General features: G+C 42.9%; 1 protein-coding gene across 4 annotated transcripts; it reads left to right on the forward strand.

Annotated features, from left to right (window-relative positions):
* The first annotated feature begins 1,023 nt into the window (after positions 1 to 1,023).
* Positions 1,024 to 27,644, forward strand: LOC142992989 (disks large homolog 5-like). 4 transcript variants are annotated; one of them, XM_076143562.1, is made up of 33 exons: positions 1,024 to 1,723; positions 6,623 to 6,691; positions 7,377 to 7,545; positions 7,808 to 7,951; positions 10,114 to 10,297; positions 11,487 to 11,743; positions 12,059 to 12,371; positions 12,621 to 12,851; positions 13,781 to 13,965; positions 14,085 to 14,210; positions 14,430 to 14,562; positions 14,657 to 14,781; positions 14,875 to 15,050; positions 15,173 to 15,276; positions 15,533 to 15,625; positions 15,861 to 16,844; positions 17,377 to 17,500; positions 17,673 to 17,817; positions 18,214 to 18,335; positions 18,866 to 18,949; positions 19,052 to 19,211; positions 20,379 to 20,541; positions 20,633 to 20,766; positions 21,440 to 21,604; positions 21,737 to 21,920; positions 22,087 to 22,235; positions 22,667 to 22,837; positions 22,929 to 23,125; positions 23,392 to 23,535; positions 23,701 to 23,828; positions 24,097 to 24,206; positions 25,282 to 25,391; positions 26,603 to 27,644. In XM_076143562.1, the coding sequence occupies exons 1-33, from the start codon at positions 1,426 to 1,428 to the stop codon at positions 26,704 to 26,706; spliced, it is 5,985 nt and encodes a 1,994-aa protein (XP_075999677.1). In that variant the 5' UTR covers positions 1,024 to 1,425; the 3' UTR covers positions 26,707 to 27,644. The 4 variants fall into 4 exon arrangements, with proteins under 4 accessions (XP_075999677.1, XP_075999678.1, XP_075999679.1 ...); XM_076143563.1 differs by having other exon boundaries at positions 15,873 to 16,844; XM_076143564.1 differs by having other exon boundaries at positions 7,392 to 7,545.
* Positions 27,645 to 27,658: the final 14 nt, after the last annotated feature.

Genomic DNA, 27,658 nt, shown 5'->3' on the forward strand with positions numbered 1-27,658 from the left:
TTATAATTACAGAGAGAAATGTCAAAAAACCCTAAAAAGGATATAAAGTATTTAAAAATTACAAAGATAATATATGTATTCTAGCTGTAATGCCCCAGTGTAAAGCTCTATTGATGGTTCTGGGAATTTGCATAATTCCTGAACATTCCAAGTAGTTTTCTTGCTGAGTGCCAAATGGATTTTCCCCGCTAGGAAGATAAATTAGTTGTTACATAAGCAGCCACATTGTTAAAGCTGTGTTAGACATAAGTGAGGAAAATGCATAGGCACACAGCGTACCGAATTAAGCTTTAAAGCCCAGCTCAGTTTGCTTTAGCTCACTCACTCCAGAAGAGAGTCAGTCAATCCTCAGGTCGCACCCTGAACTTCTTAATAATACAGAACAGAATCAGCAGTCGTGATTGACGAGATTTCCACATTCAACTCCATCTGCATGTAATCTTATCTATGATTTTGTTCTCTATACTTCCAGTTGGTTTCTTAAGGATCATAATCTTAGCAAACGTGACATCTGACCCTTTGGGATCTGATGATTATGTGGAGCAGAAGAAAGCTTATATGCAGATGTGTCAGGGGACAATCCAGATGAGAAACACTGTTCTGTATATTCTTAAGGTACTATAAGCATTGCAATAAGGTCAATGAGATCAAACCACTCAAGTGAATTTACAAAGTAAATCTATGGAATCGCCTCAATGTAAAAGAGATTTACAACAGGATTTCATAACATTGGTGAGATATAGATAGAAATATGTGTGTGACCAGAAGCCCAAATTAATAACTTGTAAATCTGTATTTGCAATTGCTGACCAATACTGAGATTCCGATTCATATATTGGAAGAGGTTTGAGGGGATGGACGGACAGACAGACAGACAGACAGACAGACAGACAGACAGACAGATTCCTGATGGGAATCACAGCGGCGGGAAACCAGGTGTGTCTAAAACAAAGCCGCGCCCCCTTTTACCTTAAACGTCCAGGGTGCTGAATTCTGATTGGCCAAGAGCTCCAGCTGCTAAAACACTCAGACATGGCGGAGTTTGTAGTCATACTACAGAGCGAGCTTCCGAAGAGTTTCTACACTCGCCAACATGTAGAAACAAGTTGATTTTTGGGGACGACGGCGGCTTTACAGCGTTTGCAGGCGGCTTGTGAGAGGTGGGGCGAAGCTGCTGACCGACGAAAGTGGAGCGACGGCTGAGAAAATGCGTTGCCGTTTCATCTTAGTCAACAGCCTAAGGCAACAAATATGGCTACTTGCGTATCCTTCAATTCGGCTGGAAAAGCGTCCAAACTGTGGTTTTCGTCGTAGTTTGTGGGACTCGCGACACCCGGTCCGAAGTGAAGCCGAGTAGCGGTAGACTAAGAATTCGAAGCTGAATTCGTTGCGATAAAGAGGAAGGGGGGGGGGGTCATAACAGAGATGGAGTCCAAACACAAAGAGTTGCTGGAGAATTGTTACCAGAAGTTAGTGGAGTCTATACCAGATGCGGAGCGACTGGTGGATGTTCTGGCTCTTTCCGGAGCTCTGAGCCCGGCTGAGCGCTTCGAGTTGAGCCACAGCTGCACTTCCAGCCCGGAGAAAGTGGAGCTGCTACTCAAGATGCTCATGAGTAAAGACAGAGACCATTTCTCAGAGTTTTGCTCCGCGCTGGAAAAGACGAACCCTCACCTGCACTCTGCCCTGCTCAACGGCACAGGACCAGTAGACCATACAACCGGTGAGAAACGTTGTTGTTGTTGTGTTGTTATTTACTGTAGTTGTATTGCCGTAACCTTAAATTGTTGTATTGAAGGAGCATTTGCAGGAAGGAAGCCCACAGTAAGTCAGAGCTCTCCAAGTGACATCTGTACCTTTTTAATATAATGACAACTTAAGAAATATAATGCAATAAAACAACTTAAGGTCATTTCTCCCCACACCATACGTAAAATGCTTAATAAAAGATTAAATTTGGCGATTAGAGTGTCACATGTCCCTGTATTATAGTCATGCCATGCAAAATAGATATGTCATACCTAAACATTTCCATTTATAGCTTCTGTAAAAGCATGTGTGGTTGTGTTATAGTAATAAAATTTGAAAATAGGTGCGTTAAAATGTTCATTTTCACACCATAAACCCTAATGAGACCTCTGCCTAATATAGGAAGAGGCTACAGTAGTGTTTGACTGTTATACATCTATTGGAAAATATTAAATTAGATCAAGTTATAGGGGCAATCTTTAATCAGGTGGCATCACTCTTTGTAGCTTCGTAATGATGACGCTTTGAAAAATACCCCAGAAATCTTCCTTTTCACAAAATATGACATTGTTTACCGTTTATAAGTCCTACAGCTTTGATTTAGCAATACTAGTGGTAGTATAAATTACCTGATTTCGCCCTCCACAACACATTTTCAAACCAGGCAATACAGTGGCAGCGTTTGCAAACACTGCCACTGTATTGCAGCGTTTCCCATACTGCCATTGGCGTCCATTAATTTCCTCATAATATGAAACTCACTTTGAGATCAGATTCCATCACCGCCTTAATCAGTGACAGTAATGCAGTCGAAAGTGCGAGTTGGTATAAAAAGACTGCACTGCGTTATTATTATAACAATGTAACTTTAATAACAATAAAAGCTAAGTTGTTCATTTTTGATAGATGGCATGTAAAGCTTGTGAGATTTGTGTGTCAGCTAATTGATTTCCCCGTCGTATGGAAATGAACTGAAACTACTTCTGCCCTGGAGGGGGAATTCAGTCACCAATCTGAAAGCTGCAGCACGCATTTAAAAACAAACTTGTCGGCCCTGTTATGACCCTTTAACCCGTTTATGCCTATGAGTTCTGATTAAGGATTGTGGTCAAGTCGTGCTTAATTTTGCTAATGTCCCAACCAGTTTTCCCTCCAGATCTAAGCATGACCTCACATTAGGGATATTGACAATATGACAACATGATATAGGGCAGGACCTATAGAGGGAGAGAGACTGCACCGTCATTGACTTGGTGCTCATTCCCCCCACACACTTCTCTGCCTGTCCCCTTTTCCATGTCACTAAAAGCGTAGCAAGCCTTTTGTGAAAGTATTCAACCGAGCTAAAAAAGACCCGTACAATCAATATAGTGACAGCACAGCCGACTTATGGGGCCGTTGTGAATTTGTCTCTGTATTTGAAATCAGTAACTTATTGTCAGAGTCAAATGAATGAGCAAAAGGATTGAACGAGTCCTAATGCACACACACACACTGCAGTGACTTCATTCAGAGTAATGTGTTGTCGGGGCATAATGGGGAAATGAACGATTTCTGTTTAGCTCGTGTGCATCTTTGTTTCCGTTCTGTATATTCAGAATGAGCTTCTTTACAGTCGGCATGTGTTACAGAATAGCCACAAACTCAATTGTTTAAAAACAAAACGACGTCTCCTGCTCAATCAAACTTATGTAAAGTGTATTGGAGGCTCAGTTTCAGTCAATTGAATCTCATGCAAATTCCATCTTTCAGCCTCATGTACCATTTGGCCTCATCTCAGAGTTTTGAGCCTGAAGTGTATTATAGTTTTGGTATTCTTGCCATGTGTACTCATAAAACAAACACCAGGCTTTAACATTCATTGATTTGTATTCTACTAAAGAAGTTATATTCTCTGCAGCCCAATCCTTAATTTACAGGAATTGCTCTACTTCCTTGCGTGATTCATGTCAAAGCCAGAACAATTGTAATTTATTCACCAGTACGTCTCTGTGCTCACTTTGAGGACTAAGCTCTTTGTTGTTAGTGTGAGCGACATGCATCAGTGTTGTTTGCGCTACATGGCTCTTCCTCAGCATCTCTGCGGCACCTTTAAACTTCACAAGACATATTTGCATTGCTCGATGCCTATCTAGCTATTATGTCACGGTAGATTTGTGTCGTCTTCATTATGCATGTGTTCCCTGCTCATTGTTTACAAGCTAACTGAAGCTCTTCTTCATTTTTATGCAGCATTTTAACAATCAGTCACCGGGTCTTTATAATTCACTGCTGATTGGCTTGCCTGCAATGGAAGAAGTGTGTACATGAACATGTTCCGGGGCTGATCTACGCACTGCGTACAGTCACGCAGGCCACGAATGGGGCTGAGCTGCAGTTTGCTACTGGGCGGACAGGTTCCTCCACTGCGCAGCCCAAAGAAGGGCCTATCCCAGGGACAACAGTAGCTTTTATAGTCCAAGTTTTCAATTATATGCACTGTCAGCAGCCTGCTCTACTTCCTCCTAAGTCAGCCAGAGTCCCAGAGGGTGAGAGAGTTAGATGATCTTTGAAATGAAAACAATGTGAGGAGGAGAAGAAGAGCGAGTGAGAGTTTTGTGAGCTTGAATGTAGAGCACAGATTTTCAGGCGGAGGGGTGGCTGAAATGGTCACTGGTAAGATTTGGTGCAGGAATTCCCCTGCGTGTGGAAGCGCTGCACGCATGTACAGAATCCATTGCCCTGAAAGGTGTGTGTGTATCCTCTAAGGACGTTTTGTTTTTTTTCATAAACAAAGTGACTCAAGACTTTTATATACAGGCATTGCCTCGGGGCCTGACATCAGAGCTCTTTTGTTTTCAGATTGTTCTCACCTTCTCTTCAGGAACAATAAAATGACGCCAGCATATCATTGGGGTGTGTGTGTGTTCTGGCCTCACGTCAAACATGTCCTCTTGTCTGTCTGCTGAACAAGACTGTGCTCTGTTGTGGGATAAGGAGAACACTTAAGTGGCTCTATTTCTTATTACATTGATATTTTCTCTTTAAATTCATAGATATTTTGTGTATTTCCTTGCCAGCTGAAAGGTTTTTATGATCTACTTCTACTACTATTGAATTTGGCAAGAAGGGTCGTAAACCTGCTCTCTTAGTGGCAGACCATGACTGTGCAATAGCAAGTCGATTTACTAATGCGAATAAAATGGAATAATCGAAGTAAACTGACTTACAAACTTCGCACTATGACAACATTTCATTGGTGTGTGTGTGTGTGTGTGTGTGTGTGTGTGTGTGTGTGTGTGTGTGTGTGTGTGTGTGTGTGTGTGTGTGTGTGTGTGTGTGTGTGTGTGTGTGTGTGTGTGTGTGTGTGTGTGTGTGTGTGTGTGTGTGTGTGCGTGTGCGTGTGTGTGACACAGTCTACTACAGACTTTCTTGCTCATTATCAGCAGAGCAGCACCAGATGTGGATGACATCACTGGTTAGTGTCGGTGATCCTGTTCTCAGCTCGGGGGAGAGCTAGTGTACTCTCCTTCTTTTTAACAGCATATGTAAATGCGTGTGTAAAGCGTGCATGTTCCCTTCAGAGGGCTTTATGTCGACTCTCACCCTGGATTTCTCTCCTTTTTACTCCACATTTCCGTCTGGCTCTCCGGCGTACTTTTCCACTGCGGCTGTAGCATAGAGATCAGCCTTAATGATACTCGAGCGGCGAGGGTCAGACCGCAGTGAAGTTTGGGTCACATGACTTCCAAGAAGCAGAAAAGTGAGCGAGCAATGACACAGTGAACCTTGGCCATTGTGACACTCTCTGCTCAAACAGAGTCATGGGAAACTTAAGCTACAGGGAGAACAAAGAGAGCTTGATCCATGGGATGCCACGGTTCCTGAGGCACATCAGTCTTTTTTTTTTTTTCTCTCTCTCTCTCTTTCAGTCCCTCGCTGGGAAAAAGAGGGGTGAGCCACGTTCGCTGGGTTCTCTCCAGTCTTAATCAAACTCATAGTCTCCCTTAGCTAGTGGGAACTCTTCCAGCCGGGCATTGATTTAGAGTAGTGGGACGTGGGTAAATAGAATCGTTTGTCATGCTCCCCCCCTCTGGAGAGCTAGACTTTACATCAGGCTGGAAGTTGCTGATTTAACTGAATCGTAAGCTGCTCACCTCGCAGCCAAGTTGCATCTCATTGCATTTGCGCACTGCTGACTTCTTGTTTCAGAGTTAGACCCCGCTAAACACTCCATGGCTTTTTAGCAAAATCTCACTCCTATCTCTGGAACACTTTCAGGTACAGATGTGTGAAAGCACTTACAAACAGTGCAAAACATTAACCAATATTCCCAGACAGGATCGATGCAAGATCCAGATGAAAATTAAACCTCATCTGCTATTGTTTAAACACATTTAGAGGACTTGTGTACCTTTTTTTGGGAGAGGTGTTTCCTAGTGCTCTCTCAGTTTTCACAGTACTTACCGTGTCCTCTCATTGGCTCTTTTCGGTACAGTTAATTATAAATTACTCTGCCTTACAAAGGAAGGGGCTTTCAGAAGGGGCCTATGTGTTGTTGTCAGAGGAGATAAAAGGAGAAGCTCTGAGGCGGCACTGCTGAGCCTCTTTGGGGCCCTGGCTAGTCTGTATGCAAGTTCCATGCCCAACTGATAATTAGCCACACTCTGCTGCTGTCAGCCCGCAGGCTGTCATCCTAACAGGGGAAAGTCCCACCTTATTATCCTTCCAACTGGTCTTTTTTTTTTTTTTTTCTTGGGTGAAGTCCCTTAAATGTAACCCAAGCTGCAGAGCCTTGATGTGCCGTACAATGCTGGAGATAATCATCCGGCTATAATGCAGACATGGTGGAGTACACTTGGTTCTGACTTTAATGTTTTGTTTGCCTCACCAGGGTCCACTTACAGCGTCTTATCCACGATGCCCTCTGACTCGGAAAGCAGCAGCTCTCTCAGCAGCTTAGGTGAGTCTGGTGCTCGTGCTGGGATTCAGCCGTAAAGGTGGATTAATGTCATAAACTCAGTGTCATCCGGGGAATAAGTCTTTGTGCTCTTCATTCGCTAGACTGGCAAAGAAAAATAGAAACCCCTGCACATTGTAATTTAATCCAATACAACATCTGAAATCAGACAATGGAACAAAAGCACGGAACTTGGTCCGTTTGTTGGAACCAGCAGTTGTCTGGCGATTTCTATGTTTTGTTTCAAAATATGAGACTTTGTGATATGTTCCGTCAAACAGGTGCACCTATGTTTCTGGCCAGTCGCTGTGTAAATACGGTCAGTCGCTGTTTAGACTCTGAGCACATGCAAGTGATTACACAGATGTGAGAAAGATTTAGAAGCCGCCAAGACGCACACGCACAGGCTTGTTTCAGTCGTTCTGCGTGAGAGACAGGATTTGACTGGTCCGTGCGACAGTATGGAAAACTTTGATTTGAATAAGTGAGGGAATTTCTGTGCAGCGTGAACGCGAGAAACCTAAGTGTCAGACAGAAACACACCTTTACCCCCCTATTTTTAATATAATTGATCAACAGGAAAAAGGTCCAGTTTTTTTCAGATAAACAAGGCAGCTACTTCTAGTTCCTCTACCGTTTGGTCTCTGTAAGTAGCACGTGGCGACAGTGACATACTGACTTCACGCAGGTACGCCCGCTGAAGCCTCGTCCCCGCCGCCCGCCCACATGGAAAGTCATCAGGTGAACGAGAAGATGGAGACGGTCCTGTTCCAACTGAGGCACGTGACCCACGAGAGGGACGACTTGCGCAAACGGCTCGCCCTCTCGTCACCCGGAACCACCTTCGATGACTGCAGGTACTGTGCTGAACTCAAGCGGCCTCTTTCCAAAACAAACATTTGGAAAGGTGCTGTTTTCCAATGTATACCAACACTCGCTGAATAGAGTGCTTTTGCCTTGTTTAAGTAGAAGCGGCGCCTAAAAACAAGTGACACATACAACTTTAATGATGCCTTTTTTAGGATGTTTATATCAGTAATGCTTCTGCTGTTCTCCCATGTGGCTTCTATTTACGTCACCTTTTTGTTTCCTCTTCTATTCCTTATGCCTGTGTGACAGACCAAACTCAAAAGCGGGCCACGACTACGAGCGTCTCAAGCTTCAGTGCATGAAGGCGATGGCAGACCTGCAATCCCTGCAGAACCAGCACAGCACCACCCTGAAGAGGTGTGAGGAGGCTGTGAAGAAAGCCGACTTCTACCAGTGAGTCACAAGCCCAGTCTGTACATTTTTCAACAGACCGTGCATTTGTGCAATATGCACTCTCACACAGCCTGCAAGGTTTGAACTGGTGTTCTGTTCTCCCGTGGCATATTCACAGACAGATTACATGCAGCAGATTTTGCTGGAGTAATGTGTGTGAAGGCCCTCTGGTCATCCCAATGATGCAGAGTTAAGCCATGAAAAATCAATCTTCTAACCATTCATTTAATTAAAGTGCCGGAGTAATTTTTTTGACCTTGTTAATTTGAGCTACACACACACATAATTTGTCATAATCATATTCTTACTACTGTATTATTGCTTCACCATACACAGAATTCCTGTCAATAAAAGAATAGATCCTGCTATCCGTTACTAGTTAGAACTGAAGAAATTTTTTCATGAATGGCGACTGCCTCTAACCTTTCTCGACCTCTTGCTACCTGGATGACTGACATGAACCTTCAGACGATTAGCAGTCTCCTCCCCCCTCACGGTTTGCAACGTGGTCCCTGATTAGGTCGTATGAAGCGTTCTGCAGCCTGCAGGCTCTCATCTGAAAATCCCTCTGTTGATTTGCCTAACTTGGCAAATTCTTCGGAATGTGAAACGTGGACGCTGGCCAAACATGGTTGCAATCCGCATACTTGGTGGGTGTGTCTCGCCAGATCTGTAGATGGGTAAATTTGACATATGTGTCGTGTTGACATCAACATGATACTGAAATAAATACAATGATAATCCTTCTATAAAACATTGTAAAAATGAAGGAAGTAACAAAACAATGTCCCTGAACCAGATTAGAAAAACATAAATAACTTGAATAATTTAGTTATTGTCTACATTCACCCTCAGTATTAAAAACCATTAGATGTTGTTTTTATTGGTTTGAATCACATTTTGTATTTCTTTATAGCACCAACCCATAATACCGAAGGTTGGAAAGACCACAGACTGAATTACTCTGCTCTAAGTAATTCCCTATAGAAGGGTTCATGCCAAAGCAAGCTCCATAATCATCATGTGATCACTGCATGGCACGGCATCTGTGCCATGAGGATAATGGTATGAACAGAGCATTTGTGGTCCCCGCGCTGACTTGTCACGGAGGGGAGGCTGGTCCATTTATGTGGTTTAATGATGCCATACCCTCTCCAAACTGGAGGGAACTAACAGCTGGTCGCAGTGCAAACAGACAGATGAGGGATTATTGCCATGTTTAAGCCGCTCCTTCTGGATCCTGTTTGCACATCCGAAAGTGTTGATTTACCATCCTGTTTGCTTCCGTACTTGACCATTTACATTTTAACAACCTTCCTGTGAACTGGAAGTCATTGGAATCTCATACATCGCTGACCAAAGAGATGTGCTTGCATGAGGAAGTCACTTAAGAAGTAGGCTTGCATTAGCTCACACATACCACACACTGCCATCTTTCTCATCCCTAAATAACTTCCTACCGTCCGCATCGTCAAGCTGCCTCCCTGCACAATCATCAACTTACCTGCACTACCCCCCCCCCCCCCCTCAACTACCTCCATAAACTGCTGCTCCAGCAAAGAGACTCTCACAAATAGCTCTACTGTATTGTGCTTATCTCTCTCTCTCTCTCTCTCTCTCTCTCTCTCTCTCTCTCTCTCTCTCTCTCTCTCTCTCTCTCTCTCTCTCTCTCTCTCTCTCTCTCTCTCTCTCTCGCATGTTATTTCCTAACGCATGACCGTTTGTGGTTTACTGCTTTGCATGCTTTATTGTACTTTTGTATAATCCAAGTGTAAGTTCCTGTTGCACACCCAGATGTTTGTGGGGAGAGAATCTCTCTTGGAATTGCCTCGTCTGAGGTTTCTTCCCTTTTTCCTTATACATTAAGGTTTTTCCTGGTGGGCAGGGCCTGGAATTTTCCTGATGTTGTGGGCCTGTAAAGCCCTTAGAGACCTTGTATGTGATATTGGGCTATACAAAAACAGTTGACTTGACTTGACATACACAGTCAGTGATGGTTATGGAGTTTTCTTTACTTATTCATGTTGGTATAGTTGTCAGTTAAGCACAGTTTACAGGGTATTTTTTTTACTTTTAACATTGTCATTGATAATTCGCAGCATGAAGTCCGAGTGCTCGTGTCTTGAAGTTGTTTGAGTTTGCCCTCTGTGGTGTTTCCGCAGCACACTCCACGGTCGTTTGGTGGGCGAACATTCCCAGCTGAAAGAGGAACTGGAGGCGGTGAGGCAGGACAACATGCAGCTGGTCAGGGATCAAAATCACATGAAGCAGGCCTGCGAGGAGCTGAGGAGGCTACGCGATGACGACCAGAGGGAGGTGGCAGACATGAGGGTATTACACCAGCAGGTACTTGGATGTTTAATATTCAGAATGTTTGACACTGATGGATAGATAATCCTCACTAAATGGCCGTTTTCACTGTAGTGTAAGTGAAATAAATGCTTTCCTCTTGACTCTTGACCAATACCCAGGGACTCAGACACACAAATCCATCCCTAGCTGCCCTTGAGATGCAATCAGCTATCTGGATCCTTGACTTTTCTGACAGAAATCATTGCATTTCTCTCTCTGGGGCCATTTATTCCAAGGAGACAGCATCCGTCACAGAAATGAGGCCAGACAGTCTTGATCCTCTCACGTCCCCACACCTCAAAACTTCTTTTCACATCAGACAAATGACTTCACTGCATCTGTCACTGTGACTCTCCGTGACACATATTCAGCCTCGGCATAAAAGCCCGATCATTAGATCTCTGTAAAACCTTATGTAACCACAGGGAATGTCTTGCATGGCTATTTGATAAGACAGCCATAGATGCTTGCCTCGTTGTCTCCATCCTGTGTGTTTGTATGAGCTCATCCACTGATTAGTCAATCTACTTTTCCGCTTTAGTCAAATTAGGACCCAAATTAGACCGGTGATGTCAGTCAAAGGCAGACTTTTACTGTTGTCAGAAGCCAGTGATGCAACATGGACCTCTTATGTTAAATCACATGTTATCTTACAGTATCATGCGCAACAAACATCGGAACAGGTTAAACTCTATGTTCAGAATTCTAGATTTGAGTTTAACCTCCTACTTAAGAATCATGCAGATTCCTTGACACACTGTTAATGCTTAGTACTTGAGAAACAGATGGGCAGTGTAACTTCTCTTAGCGATGAAGCACCACCATTTTGTATTTATTTGTCCATTACAGTAAAGCCTTTAGCAGTAAAAGGCTGAATCTGCCCTTTTAAGCATCGTTTGCCTGCTACCTCAGCAAACAATTGAGGGCTTGAGGCTTTAGTTTATTACTGAAGTTACTTTCCTGTGCCAGAACAGTTAATTTACATTAAAGACTTGATTATTTACAATATGCCAACCCAAATTGTGCATTTTAGTGGAAAGGTATGGCAAAACCTCATCTTAAAATAACAACAGTAGAACATTTCTTTATGCATTGCTTTGCGGAACTGTTGTTGTTTTTTGTATACCATCTACCTTGTAGTCACTTACAATTAAGTAAATGACCTGATTGATGTGTTTCCCAGGTGATGAGAGAGGGGAATTCCGACGTTGTCAACAAGCTGTATGACACAGCTGTAGATAAATTGGAGGTCATGAAGACGGACTACGAGGCCCTGAGGAAACGCTACAACGAGAAGACGGCCGGTCACAACGCAGACCTGAGCCGGCTAGAACAGGCAGAGGAGGAGAACCACCGGCTGCAGAAACAGCTAGACATGCTGCTCAAACATAGAGATGCTGCCTTCCACTATCAGCATCAGTACTCTTCCTCTATAAGAAGGTACGGGGGGACCAATCGAGCCTTTTTCGTTGAAGTGCACACAGTAGGGCAATGGTACTGTACTGTACTGTATTTCTCACTTGTACATAATGTATCCCTGGTGATACAGCAGCAAGCCTTGCACATACTCGTACTGTTTCACACTGTACAACCTTTCAACTGGATACATAAGAAATACAAGATGTCTCACAGTCCTTGTCCTTATTTAAACATATAAATGTGAGCTAATTTACATCATTTAGTGGTAAGTTTCCATATGAAATGTTTTAAAGAGCATTAAGACCCAACAGTCTTCCACCCTCCTATCTGGTACAGGTTTGACAACACCCACCAAGAACTGTCCAAGGCCACATCCCAGAACAAGGAGCTGCAACGAGAGATGGATCGGCTGCAGTCAGAGGCAACTCGGCTTAAAACCCAGCAGCTGAAAGCGGCAAAGGACTGTGAGAAATTCAAGGAGGAGCGGGACTCTGTGATTAATGAATATCGTCTAATTATGAGCGAGCGGGACCAGGTTATCAAAGAGGTGGACAGGCTTCAGACGGGGCTGGAGGTGGCCGAGGCAAAGTTGAAGAATACTTCATCGGAGAGACGGGTGGCCAGCGAGGAGCTGGAGGCGTTGCGACAGGTAATTGCTGATACAAGCACTTCTGTAGTCCCAGTGAAGAATTAAATGTAGTCTGCTGTGTGCTCACATTTTACACCAGGGCCTGGGCTGCGAGTGGGATAATCAGTTCTCCCTGGCTTTTGATTTATGTGTTAGGTGGGGTAACTGAATATTGTGGTAGTCATGAGCATCTTTTGTGAAGCTCCTCTTTCCAAAGTGCATATTGTAATCAGAGGCCCGTATTTGCTGGTCATGTGTATGTGTGATTAGGAGCTGGCCTCAGCACTCGTGGACAGGGACCGGGCCATCTGTGAAAAGAACGAGCTTTTAGAGAAGTACTGCTATGAGGTGAAGGACAAGGCCGAGGCACAGAAAGAGCTGAGCCAGGCCTGCAAGGACATTGAGACTGTGCGGGAGGAGAGAGATGTGGCCCGCAAGGAAAGGACGGAGGCTATCATCCAGAGGGACCAGCTGCTGAGAGAGTATTACCAGGCCAGACAGGTAGACAGACGGGAGATTTATCATGACAAATGGATGGGGCTGATTTATTTCCCTGAGTAATCCCTTCATCCCATCTCATATCGAGTAGGAAATGTTATTTCTACAGCTGGCAGGTCTTTCCACACGTCGATTTCCTCTGAGAAACGTGCATCAGCCACACAACATTTTATTCCAGACAACTGATTTGTCCGATTAATTGTGATGAAAGTCCCGCGACTCCTGCATTAGGAAATTACCAACAATTGGAGTGAAAGGCTTTCTGACGTTGACACATGGCGTGCTTGAAAACGGCATTAGAAATGGGTAATTAGGCCAACCAGTGGCCCAGTGATATGTAATGGAATTAGCTAAGCAATAGACTTAATTAATGCTCTCAACATGCTTCACCGTGTCCCTGCCTTACAGGTTTTTAGAGCTATACTGCATTATCGACTGGACACTATTTCTCAGGAATATTTGCATCAAGAACTTTGTATCTGTCCTACTTCAAAAAACTCATGACCTAATCAAATCTATGGCTGCCATAAAATTCTTACACAACACAGAATACACAAAAGTTACCTCATGTAAAAAGCAACTACAGTTAATTTCACGTGTTTACGTCTGGGCATGATGAAGGATTGTATGTTAAAGTCAGTTATCTTGAAAGTTTTTCTTTTGAAGGATGACTAAACTATTAGGAGGCTCACCACATTCCCATCAGTGTCTGAATCAAGATTTCTTTGGAAATAGTTTGAATATTTCCACTATCTTAGAGTCTGGCAGCCATTAAAACAAAACATATTTTCAAGATATCTTTCTAATCCACATGCACTTATACAGATAAACAAAATAGAACCAAAGACCAAACTACATTGGACGAGGTACAAAAATGCCCGGCAACCATCCTGCACTGACCTCCATCAATATGTTTCCTTCACCCCCTTCAGAAACAAGACTCTGCTACTCTGGATATGGAAAGAGCCAACAAGGAGATTGAGATGCTGAGGAAGCAATATGAGGCCATCACTCAGGAGCTGAAGGATGCCTTGCAGGAGGCTGAGGTAGCCAAGTGTCGACGGGATTGGGCGTTTCAGGAGAGGGACAAGATAGTGGCGGAGAGGGAGAGCATACGGTAAAGATGAGGGCAGAATACACACTGTCCCTAAAAAGATGACGTATTTGTGTTGCATGGCAAAAATAGATTTTAGGCTTTTTTCTCTGAAACCTCACAAGTTTGTTTGCATCTGTCAGGACACTGTGTGACAACCTGAGGCGAGAGCGAGACAGAGCTGTGAGTGATCTGGCAGATGCTCTGAGGAATCTGGATGACATGAGGAAGCAGAAAAACGATGCAGTGCGGGAACTGAAAGAGCTAAAGTGAGCCCACTATATTATAGGCGTCCTTGTCACAATTGTGCCATCCTTGCACTATTTTTAGAGCAGAAACCTTTTGTTTATTCTTATTTGAGAGTGTGTGCTCATCTTATTTTGTGATTTGATTGGGACCTTTTGTGCCACCCAGTGGAGAATTGAGGTCATTGACATTGATTATTCCTAAACTGGACTGTAGTTTTACACATTTCATGTTTGCGGCAGAGAAAAGATGGAAGACCAGTTAGAAAAGGAAGCCAGGTTTCGTCAACTAATGGCCCACAGTTCCCACGATTCAGCCATCGACACGGACTCAATGGAATGGGAGACGGAAGTTGTAGAGTTTGAGAAGCACAGAGTATGAATGCATCTTGGAATTTCACACAGTTATATTATGTTTACATTTAACAGATGATGTATACTTAAAGTGTTTATCGTGTTTTGTATTTCAGGACATGGATTTGAAAGCACTCGGGTTTGATATTGCTGAAGGGGTAAATGATCCTTATTTACCAGGAGATTGTGGCGTATTTGTTAGTAAGGTGGACAAAGGAAGTGTTGCTGAAGGAAGATTAAGGTAAATGTAACTCATGCTGTGAATTGTACTCATTTTGTCCTATTTAGATTGATAGGATATCGATGAATTGATCGATTGCTCCGTCCTGTGCAGGGTGAACGATTGGTTGCTGAAAATTAATGATGTGGACCTGACCAATAAGGACAGAAAGCAGGTGATCAAAGCGGTACTCAATGGAGAGGGAGTGATCAATATGGTGGTTCGCAGAAGGAAGTCGCTTGGCGGACGAGTCGTCAGCCCCATTCAGTTAAATCTCTCTGGACACAAAGGTCAGCCCCATCAGGAAAAAAGCCTTCATTTGTAAATGTGAACTAGAGAGTGATTGAAATAGATAGGTAATTTATTCAGCCCCTCGGCTGGGCCAAATTGAAATCTCTCCATCTTCATCCAGACAGTGGCATCGGCCTGGAAAGTGGAGTGTTTGTTGCCACTTTGACTCCAGGAAGTCCGGCCGGCAGAGATGGCGCTCTTACTGTTGGAGATAGACTGTTAGCTGTGAGTATGCTGCCAAACACCTGAATGCACATTCAAAAGTAAAGGTGGTGTTCTAATGCAGTTCTCTATGATGACTGTCAACAACTGCATCTAGTGCCCCCTGCTGTTCACATATGTCATGATCAAAGCAAGTAACGTGTCCCAATTATATATTACAAACTGTAATGACAAATGAAAACTGTATATCATGTTGATCTGGAAATTGACTGTTAATGCTAGGATTTCTCTGACCTCTAATGTCCTCATTGCACTGCAGATCAATGGAATTGGAGTAGACAACAAGTCCCTGTCAGAATGTGAGGCTCTGCTGAGGAACTGCCGTGATTCTCTTAGCATCTCTCTTATGAAGGTGAAATGCTCATTTGCAATTATAGACAAAGAATACAGTATATTCCCATGTAGGGTTGGTTCACTTCAAATCAATATCACAACTATTTCAAATTCGCTGAATAGTAGCTGGATGTTATTTTTAGGATAGTAACATCTCTCAGGGAAACACAGACCTGTTTGTAAATGTAGGCCTTGTGTAGTTTCTTGTCAAGTAAGATGTAAATCTGTATTGAATTCCTTCCCCTCACCCACAGTTCCTCCCACAGAGCTGTTCTGGGCAAAGCTTATTTGAAAGTATGAGGGACTCAGACAAGCTGTATCGGCTCCAGTCCTGTGAGCTCCATGCCAGGAACTGCAGGAACTCTAAGCACAACTGCTCCAAGCACAACTGCTCGACACAAACAGACGTTTGCAGCTGCGATGTGAGCAGAGGGGATGAAACGTGTAAGGACATAAGTGAGTCTTTGGACAGCAGCAGTGCTCATAGCCATCATACACCTTTTTCCAGTACGTCCCTACACTCCCGCTCCCTTTCCCATCAAGGAGGACCCCCCACCTCCCACAGTCCTCCGGAGCCACACCCAGACTTCTGCTACAGGAGGCAGGAGCACCACCATCACCCCTTTAACTTTACATCTGTAGTTCCTGACTGCAGCCCACAACAGGCCCCTCTGGACAGAGATCAAAGCTCAGCAGCAAAGCCCACTGGTGGTACATGGCCTAAAGTCATGGTAGGAGCCTCTATTCCTGAGTGTGTCCAGCTTTCCATTTACAAAAAACCCAAACAAAGGAAGTCCATATTTGATGTGAATACTTTTAGAAGACCTGAGATAGCCCCCAAACTGGACTACATGTCCCTCTCCCACCTCCCTAAGCACTCACCACAGAGCTCCAGATCTGAAGCTGGTCAGGCCCCTCCTACCCCGCCAGCCAGGAGCGACTCATTTAGGTTCAAGCATCGTCACCAGAACAGCTCTGCATCAGACTCCACCATCACAACAGGAACTCCCCCCGCCTCCCCAGTTCAGACCACATGTCCGCTTGATGGGGGCGAGGCGGTGAACCAGCACTACTATTCTGATACTTCTCCAACGGACACCATGACCAGCTCAAGGAAAACCTCTGAAGAGGAGAGCAGACACAGGACAGAGGAGAAGGAAAGGAGGAGGTATCGGCCAAAATCGGCACCAGCGCTGAGGCGAAATGTCACTCCATTACACATCCCTGTTCCTATGCAGGTAACTGAAAATACCCTTCTATCGTCTCAAAGTTAACCAAGTCTGACCAAAGTATGCCCACACTATCCAAGTATTGGAGCATGCAGTACAGGGCTGTGTAATGTTTTGATTTAACTGATTGACTATGTGTGACAGACATTGCAGATGTGAGAAAGTACTGGACTTGGCCCTGGCTGCAGAACATGCCCTCTGCTGGATTTTGATTGAAGTTAACATGCTCTGAGAAATCCTATCCTCAAATATTAAAAAAGTGTTGAAATTCTCTATTATATGACCAAAAAGCTAGTAATCAATCAATAAGGACAACTATGTGATTCTAAGTAAATATTTTGAGTATTTGCAAACTTCACTACCTATAACAAATTACTAAGTTAGGAGATAACTGTAGCAATGCATCTAAAAGTTTCAAACACTATACAGACATGACTTATGATGTACTGATGTACTTACCCTCATACTTGAACTTTGGTGTGTTTCATAATCTTCTTTCTTCTCCCTAAACTCCTAGTATGTGTCTGACTGCTTTCCACAGGTACAGAGTTTCTCTAACGATGACCATTCCCCAGAGCCGATGGACATATTACGTTTCTCTCCCATGCGCTCTAATCGGTACAGTGTCCCCTTTGCACCTCCAGGATACAGCAGCATTTCTGCACGTGAGTCAACAAATCAACTACACCTGTTTGGGGTGTAGTGGGAGTGTAATTATTTATGATCCAGATGCCAACCAACATCTAGATGTGTAATGCCTTAGATGGATATAAAGATGATGGTCCATTAGCCAGTATGTATTTGTTTTCATCTTTGCTCTTGTCTTTTGCTTTCTAGCAAAGCGAGGTTTAGCCCCCTGTCCCGCTGTGACTGCTGTGATGAGGAACCCAGTCTACACTGCCTGGAGCCATGAGGTCCAGCCCAACAACTGTCCACCCGCATCGCCAGCAAGCCCAGGCGCACACCCACAGTCACACACAAGGTGTTGCATTTGTTCATTCTTTCGTTACCGACTTCTAAATCATCAATCTGTTAGTATAGACCAGATCCATGGGCCAATTTCTGCCTTGATTGCTTGGTTGTCCTCTTTTATTCAATTACAAATGATAGTTATTTATGTAATAACTAATAATTCGTAAGTAATATTACACTATGTTTCTGTAATTTGCTGTGTGATCATGCATATGAAACCTTCTGACTAATTTGGGCGTTTTTGTTTAACAGTTCAATGTAATGTAGTAACGGTTATTGTACTACATAACATTGTTTATCTCGCCCCAGTTCTCATAAACAGATGGTGTGGAGCAAATTAAAACTTAGTCTGGCTTGAATAATTGACAGCTGGGGGACTTATTGAGGCCTTTCTCTCCACTTTTAGCCCCCAGCATCAAGGTCGCCTCAGTCTGGACCTCAGCCACAAACACACTGGAGACCTGCCTGAGACGAGCTGCAGCCAACCACCACACAGCACTAACTCTCTGCCCTCCAGCGCCAGATTGGGTATGTAGAGAGTCCTAGTTTAGTACAAATAATAGCTTCTGTGTAATGTCTCAGTCTTATTGTTTTTATCCACAAATGCTCAGATTGATGAACTTTGTGTAATACAATAGACAGTTTTAGAAAGGAATAATGGTGAACGTGTCGACCTGCCTCCACTTATGCCACTGTTGACCGAGCATCAGCCTATTATTTTACACTTTGTATAGCTCCTGCTCCACTCAAATGACAGAAGGATTCGAGATTACAATTACTGGGACATTCTGGTGACCTGGTATAGCAGGACTGGGGTTGGCAAATGACCACAACATCTGTTCAAATCCAGTTGCGGACTTTGTTGCCCAGTCTGAAAATGTATGCAGTGGAGAAATTTACTTACATTTTTCATCAATTATTCAACCCTAACCCTACAGATAAATTTCCAATTTTCTTATAAATTAATCAACCTGACAAGCCCTAAATATGTCTTAAAGGTGACACGCCCTTGCATGTCTTCATTGTTAATAAGAAAGTGTTTGTTTGTGATGTCTCAGGCTCCTCAAGTACTCTGCAATTCAGGGCGGAGCGCATTAAGATTCCCCCAGCCCGTTATCCCCGCTCTACTGGATCTGATAGAGGTATGGTCACATTGAGCTCCACAGCAGATTTATACGCCTGAATACTTGCCTCTGTGTCACCAGGAGGCCTTTAATCTTTTTGTTGCGAACCGTTCCCTCCAGGCTCCCTCTCCCATTCCGAGTGTAGCAGCCCGACACCTCCAATGTCCCCTGTCAACCTGGATACATCGTCTTTCACCAGCAACCAATCACACAGCTCCATTTCCATCCAGCCCAGGATATCGGTCAGCCCTGCTCCAGTTGGTGACAGGCGGAAAGATGGGTAGGCCGCCCCTCTCCCGGGTCATTATAATGGCATCAGTCAGCAGAACAAGATGTGTTTTCTGCCATTTGTCTGTATTTCTGTCTACATCATTGTGATGAAGTACTTGTTTAACAGTAAACAAACCTGTGGGCCCCCCATCTCTCTGACTCGCCATCTGTCACTTTATCCTCATCTTTTCCCTGTCTGTTGTTGTTCAGTGTGACCTGACGTCTGTCTTTCCTTACTATGTGTGATCACTCTTTCCTCCCTCTTCTCAGATATGTCTTTCATAACAAGCCCCCTCTCAGATTCTCACTGACCCCTACGCCCACCTTCTCTTTAAGAAGCTTGAGGTTTGTTCTGTGCTTTAAATGCTGCAGCTACTGCTTGTTTTTTTCGGTTAACGGCCGTAAGTGAAGGAGCTGATTTGGGTTTAAGTTGGTTTTCACCCAGATTTTATTTTCCCCCACATCCAACATTTGTTATGTTTTCAGTTGCAAAAGATGTTATTCACTGTAGTTTGTAGTAAACAATGCATAGTAAAGAAAACTGCTACCGGCAATTTGAAGTACAGAGAAAACGCGCGTATTTTGTGCCCGTTCTTCAAAGTACGTTTTAAAAAGCAATACACAGTTAAAGTAGTCTTTTTGTTGCACATGCTATTTTTAAAGCCTGGATTCTTTTTTTATCTGATTTCTCCTTTCTCCTCATATTAAACACTGGAAACTCCCTGAATTTGTTTAAATAAACACTAAAACTAAGCCCTAATTTTTGCCTTGAAGTAGCCCCTCCAAGTCTGTATGAATATTTATCATTTGTCATTTCAGTAATAATGAAAGCCAGTGGATATCTGTGGCACTATCTTTTCACTGCTTGTGATTTATTCAGAGTGCCATTGAATTTTGTATGATTACATGACATTGAGTTGGACTTTAAAATGCACTTTGCACGCTCTGCATCACATTTCTTATTGAACCCTTGAATGCAAAAGAATTAATAATCAAATGCAAACCAACATCAGGGGAGCAACTCTGGGTTGACTTCATCAGACTGCAGGAACTTTTACTTGAGAATGTTTAATTTGGAACGTTGCAGTGTCTTATTCTTCCCTCCTTCGATTTCTGTAGTTTTCCATTGATGTCATAGCATCAGTTGTTTACAATATTGGCTCCTTTCCCCCAAAAGGCCTTACTTGGAAGAACCACGCAGTGTGACTGTGCAGAAAGGGGCAGAACCACTTGGGATCTCCATAGTGAGTGGAGAGAATGGCGGAGTGTTTGTGTCTAAAGTGACAGCAGGCAGCATCGCTCACCAAGCTCATTTAGAGTACGGTGACCAACTCCTGGAGGTAACCATTGCCCTTTATCCAAACACTGTATCTATCAGTGAGTATAAATATAATTTGTTTGCTTTTGTATCTAATTATCATTTGTTTTCAGTTCAATGGAATCAACCTTCGGAATGCGAACGAGCAGCAAGCACGACTGGTTATCGGGCAGCAATGTGACACCGTCACCATTTTGGCTCAGTATAATCCTCACATGGTTCAGCTGGGAAACCACTCCCGATCAGGGTAAGAAGCTATGTCAATGGGTCTGAGGTGACAAAACACAAAAACATTTCTACAGAAGCATTTTGTGAATTCCAGATCATCAATCGACAATTCTGGAATCTACGTATTGTGTACATTCACTATTAATCAGAGTAAATATTGTGTGTTTTTGTGTCCTTAATTAACACTGAAAAAAATTAACATCTATGTACATTGTGAAACCACACACAAACAATTGTTCTGTGATGGTTCTCTTAGTGAGGTTGCCAGGAGACGAGGAGGTTGAAGAGCAGTCAGACATTTTCAGTATTGTCAGATAATAAATGAGATAAAATAGAATTCTAGGCACTGTTTCAGAGGGAAACGGATTCAATTCTGTGGTTATTTTTGTGTGTGTTGTATTGGATATGTCATATTGATTTTTTTATTTGAAGAAGAAATTCCTTACTATATAGTATAATCCAATACATCCCCACAAACTACAACCCTGAAAACAATCCACACCTCTCTGATTCAGGGTCAGCGACAACTTTCACAAATAATTATTTTAGTCTTGTTGTCTTGGCCTGCAGTGCATTTTCCAAGCATTTCTATTCTTCAGATCAGCCAATATATCTTACAACTTTGTCTCTGAGAATCACTTATTAGTTTTAAGCAATTTGTACCGATGTGGAAACGTTCTCATTCTCCTCAGTTCTCGCATGGAGTCGATCAGTAACCAACTGACACCCCAAGACAGCGGCACCACAACTCCAGACAATCACTCCATCATCGACGCGCTGAGTGAGCAGGATGAGGGAACCATGACTCCACCGTCGAAACAGACCTCTCCTGTCACCAGCCCTCACAGCTCCTTCAGGTATGACTAGAAACTAGGGTAGACTTTTCCCTTCAGTGTTCCTCAGCCATCTTGTGTTCTACTAAGGGACACTCCATGCATCTGTTTCTTTGTTTGCACCTATTGGTTTTGAACTGATACACGTATCTCCAGATTACATGGATCTGGTTCCCGGAGGGCCGGAGAGCCTCGCCTGGTGAGGCTGAAGAGGATTCAGGTGGAACTCGGCGTTCAAATCTGCGGTGGAAACCTTTATGGCATCTTTGTGGAAAGTCTGGATGAAGACAGTCCCGCTAAGAGTCCTGATGGCCTACTGCCCGGAGACCTTATACTGGAGGTACCTGCAGTATTAATTGATGACTTCACTGGCACATTGTACAACCAAGGTCCCCCGTGAAACTGCCAGTATTTCTAATTAATTGTTTAACTTAATTTAACTGAAAACAGTGAGTCATTCTTTTCTGACAGCCCACCCCTGATGATTGTTGTAATTTATGTCACAGTACAATGGTATCAGCATGAAAAACAAAACGAAAGAGGAGGCGTATTTGGAAATGCTGAAACCAGCGGAAACGGTCACATTCAAAGTCAGGAACTGCGTGGATGAACTTGCTGCCATCAAAGAGTCGGCTGGAGATGGATTCTTCATAAGGTAGAGTAATGAATAATCAATCAACCCCCAAATGATGACAGGAAAGCAGTTTTCACCTTGCCGCAAGCTTTGAAGTCAGTGCTATATAAAAACACTGCAACCGTCTGTAATACAGTTAATGCAGGGTGTGAGTACAGGATCTCACACAGATTTGATGTCTTCACACACGAAGGGAGTCTTATTTTCTGCTGCAATTAGACACAGTTTGCCACAGTTTACAGTCAAACACTTCTTCCTGTGGCGAGGACAGTTCAACATATGCTTCCCTGTACTAGACGGTGAATAATAAATGGAGAAAAAACACAATGGAGCCGGCCAAAATCCCTCAGTGTTAGTAAAATCGCTTGCCAAGTTGTCTCTCAATTTGATGTTTGTATCTCTGAAGGTCAGAGAAGCAGATACATCACCGCATCTTTATTGGTCTATATCAGGGCACTTTATGAGCGGGTCGCAGATGTCGAACAGGAGCTGAGCTTTAAGAAAGATGACATCCTGTATATTGAAGATACTCTACCAAATGGCAACTTTGGCTACTGGGCGGCCTGGCAACTGGATGAGAATGCACGGAAACTGGAGAAAGGCCAGATTCCGAGTAAATACCTGTAAGTTCCACCTATAGTTCACTTACATTTGAGAACAGATGTATAATCAGCATTCATTGGATCTGAACCTGCTGATGCATTTCCTCTCTAGAATGGACCAGGAGTTCTACAGAAGGCACAGCATGACCGACATGAAAGATGATAATGGCACCGGTAAGACTCTGTCTGCGGCCGCTCGGAGATCCTTCTTCCGCCGCCGGCAGAAACACAAGCGCAGCGGATCAAAGGACGGGAAGGACCTGATGGCCCTGGACGCCATAAGCACAGACTCTTTGCCCATCACAGAGGGTGAGAAATCATCCGCTCTGACAGCTTTATTAGAAACGCACAAGGCAACATAATAAAAGCTGAGTAGTAAAGATGTGCCTGAAGTTTCTAGAAGCTGGCTTGATACCAGATGAATCTTTGTGTGTGGAGAAAACAAATTGATATAGAGACAATTATTTAAAAGTGCAGTTCATCTGTCACACACACACACACACACAGTCTGTGCAGAATAATACTGGGATGTTTGGTCTTTTGGCCTGAATGCTTTATCAATTGTTCCTCCTTAGATGGAGTCAGCCTGGTGTACCAGCGGGTTCAGAAGGTCGAGTGCTTATCTCCTCGCCCAGTCCTGGTCATGGGTCCGTTGGTGGAAGCCAGTAAGGATATGCTGGTGAAAGAGGCTCCTGACAAGTTCTGCCGCTGCCTGCCCGGTGAGCTTGTCCATACATGACACACTGCCTGTAATTAGTTAATTTGACACCTGCCCATCAGGACTGTTTTGTTGGCCTCCATTTCCTGTCCTACTATAGTGAGGTTTTACCGAAAGCTGACCTGTTGTAAAGTTAGACCGTTGTTTGTTTTTCTGTTGCTTCCAGAGGTCATGAAAGCATCACAGCAGGCAATAGAACGTGGAGTCAAGGATTGTGTGTTCATTGACTACAAACGCAGGAGCGGCCATTTTGATGTGACAACTGTGGCATCAATAAAGGAGATCACAGAAAAGGTACGTATTTTCACTCATTCTGACATTTGTGTTGGGTTCCGACTTATCCCTCCTTTAATAATGGATCAAACAGAAACCAGTAGTATGAAAGGATTTCATTGGTCTCGGCTTGTGAGAAACAAAATATCATCAATTCGTTGCTTGTCTATTTGTTTAGCATTTTAAATAACATTCAATGTGGTTTTTTTTTTCCATAGTTTTATTACATTGCGCTTTCAATCATCCACCATTTCTCACGCAGTCTTTTGCTGTCATTTTTCTCTCATAGGACAGTCACTGTTTACTTGACATTGCTCCTCACGCCATCGAACGTCTTCACAGCGTTCACATCTACCCAATCGTCATTTTCATTCGCTACAAAAATGCCAAGCAGATAAAGTGAGTAGTGTCATGCCTTTGTACATGTTTTTTCAGTTTTCTTTCTCACCTGTACATTTATCAACAGTTTGTGCTTTTTTTTGTTTGGCCCCACTGCTGTTCAACAAATATCACAATCTCTCAAATGTCAGACATTCTTATTATTGGCTATGGTAATAAAATCTTGAATCCCTCACAGTTGACAGGCAGATTTCCACAATCTGAATAAAGAGCACTGCTGTCCAATTTGCAGATAGAAACCTGGAATTTTAATGAATATAAGATATGAATATTACAACATTTGACATTGTTTACATGATTTTTCCTAAACCAGGCATTGTTTTGGCTCAGTTATTTAGAGAAATTGTGTCTTCTCATGCCAGCTCACCTTCCAGCAACTGTGATTCTTGATCGCTGTTAACGTATTGTTTGTTTTCATCAACCACTAATTGATGGAATTGATTTGATCAAATGAATTAGTGGAAGAGATAATCGTCTGTTCTCCTCCACCTGCCAGGGTTTGATAGAATCATAGTAATTTACCAAACATCCCTGGGCTTTTATGATCATTATCATTTATAATTTCAGGGGAAGAGTAAGCCATAACACACACAAACAAATGCATGAGCATGGACACTGATTGCTGCTAAGCCTTCTCTGTCATCAGTTGAGTGCCAGCTGTCCAGGGAGAGAGGCAAGCAGGACCTGGGGGCGGCTAAAACACACACACTGCCTCCCCCACCACCTCCATCACACAAACACAGCCTGCCTGCCTGGTGCAGCCACGGAGCAAACTGAGTGCCAGGGAGAGAGTACGACTCTTGGGTTGAAGTGGGTGAAGACCAAGGGAATTGAAGACTTGCTATACTGGCTAATGACAGAAGAAACTGCAGCTAACTTTTCAGGCTGCTATCAATATTTAGTCTTGTTGACATTGAACATTACATTTACACTCCTACAGTCAGAATATTGCTCATTTTAGAAGTTTCCTGTTGCCTGTTGCTATTTTTACTCTGTGGTTTTTGCACCTGAATATATGTGTTTGTGTGGTGAGATGTTGCTGGATGCTGATAGATGATGGTGTTTTGTCCTTTAGAGAGCAGAAGGATCCACTGTACCTCCGGGATAAAGTCTCTCAGAAATATTCCAAGGAACAATACGAGCTGGCCCAGAAGATAGAGCAGGAATACGGCAGATTCTTCACAGGTGGGTGGGGAAGGTTAACTTGCCTTCAGACAGATGATATCTAGGAAACGAGCCTGGCAAGACGTTAACAATTTTGAAGCGGCAGTCTTTCCATTTGCTTATTTGTATCTGTATTTTATTTTACAATGCTTTAAACAAGCCAGAACACCTAGACCAACTTCTACACGTCCTTCCTGCAGCATTGTTGTGTACACTGAGTGAAAACGGGCAGTTGTAGGTGATGTTTCTTAAAAGGCAAAACATAGACCCTGGCTTACACGTATTGAACTTGGTTGATGTGTTTTGGTACAAGGTGGTTAATTGAAACGTGTTGCAGATGGACGTCTATGTGTTACAGAAGCAAAAAGAGGTTAATAGATCTCAACCTCACGTTTTGACAATGTTACACTATAAACTATAAAATAACTTAAAAGCACAATATGTCCCCTTTTAAGAACAAGTATGTAGCAATAAAGGAATACACAAAGCACACAACAAATAGATGAAATGTAATAAAACAAGGAGCACAAAGCAGCATGACATCATTCTCATGGTTTTATAGCTGTAAATAAAAGCAAGAATTCCTTTAGAAAACAAGAAATCCTTAGAAAACACAAAGTAAAGCATTTCTTCATTTCCTGCTAGTTCCATGTTTTCCAGTTTCAATGTCGCAATGTTCTGGCTCTGAATTGTTTTGGAGGACAGACTCTTACATTGTTGTTCTCCTGATTAGAGGATGTGATGTGGTGCAGCAGCCCCGGTCGAGACACAACCGTCATTTGATTCATTACACCATAAGTTAAAGGGCAATTCATGGAGACTTTAGGGTCTTTGTGAATGGACATAAAGCAAAGCCCATCCTTTCTAATGAGGACAGAGGGCCAACTTTTCCATACAAGACACAATGATGTAGAGACTATTTTCATCCCCATGAATCTGACACATAGATGAAATCATGGGGTCACAGCCTGGAGGGTGAAAGGGGAAGATATTTTGGACGCAAGTGACTTATCCATCATGATCCCCTTCTGTTGTTGAAAGAAAAGCATTTAGAGGCAAAAACTATATCCTAGTTCTTGTTTCCTAGCACAAAAGTTGAAGGTAAGTTCAAGTACATAATCAAAGAAAGCAGATCATTAATAGTAAAATACACAGATTCACAGGAACCTCGTTCACTTGCTATTATTTTGTCACAAGTAGTGAAGTTTCACCTACATACAATTGTTTTGCAGGTGTTGTCCAAGGAGGCAGCCTTGCCTACATTTGCACTCAGATTGTGACCATCGTGGAGCAGGAACAGAGTAAAGTTCTGTGGATTCCAGATGGAGCAGCGTAAACACGTCTCCTCTCACGTCTCACCGCATGTTAATCCAAAACCTACAGTTTTTTTTTAATGGGCTCCTCGATGAATCGGTACATCTAATGGAAATCACGGTTAACAACCAATACAGACACGTAGAGCAATATCAGCACTGATCATATGTCATGCAATCTTCCCACTATGATAGTGATGTACTGTACTGCAGATAGATTTGTTTACACTAGTATTTAATATAATGCTTACTTGAATGTTTATTTCCCTTAATCTTGTAGCAGCACTCCTTTACTCCAGTACGTCCCCAAAAACAGGTAGGATGTGTGCATACTGCACTGACGCAAACTCGGATCAGTCCAGACTTTATTCTTTAAGCGGGGATCAAATGGACCACTGTGTTCCCTTTCTCTGTATTTATTCCTATTTTCCTGACATTTAATTTATCTAATCGAATCAAAGACGTCGGTTCTAAGCCTTTGTTATAAAAAATGTAGTTTTCTAGTACCAGTTACTGTCTTTATTTATAGAGAAAGATTTGGGGCAAATTTGCTTCCTTCAATTCAGTTTTTTTTTTTTTTTTGTATCGTGTTATTTCATCATTTCAGTCCTCAAATGTAAATGTGTGCCAAATTATTCTGGCGTTTCTCATCACTACAATATCCATTATAAATTACTGGTATGTCAGTGTCACCCTTTGTGTGTTACACGTATTGCCAATATTGATTTAACTGTTCTTCTTTGTAAAGTTGATTCTAAGAAGGGATTATTTTATTTCTGCTTCATGTTTTCTTTTCTTTTTTTTGTCAGCTTAAAGTTTTTTTTCTAAGCACCTCTCAGATTTCCAGATCCTGTTGTCAACATTTCATTCATATTTTTTAAAGCTAACACTAAGCCAGGTTTGCGCCTAATGATGGTTAATGTTTCTACAAAATATTAAAAAGAAGCTACAGTTAATGCAATACAGGGTGTCGTC

This window comes from Genypterus blacodes, unplaced genomic scaffold (genome assembly GCF_046128005.1).
Source record: "Genypterus blacodes isolate CSIRO-AG114 ecotype Tasmania unplaced genomic scaffold, CSIRO-AGI_Gbla_v1 ptg000026l_1, whole genome shotgun sequence".
Lineage (NCBI taxonomy): Eukaryota > Metazoa > Chordata > Actinopteri > Ophidiiformes > Ophidiidae > Genypterus > Genypterus blacodes.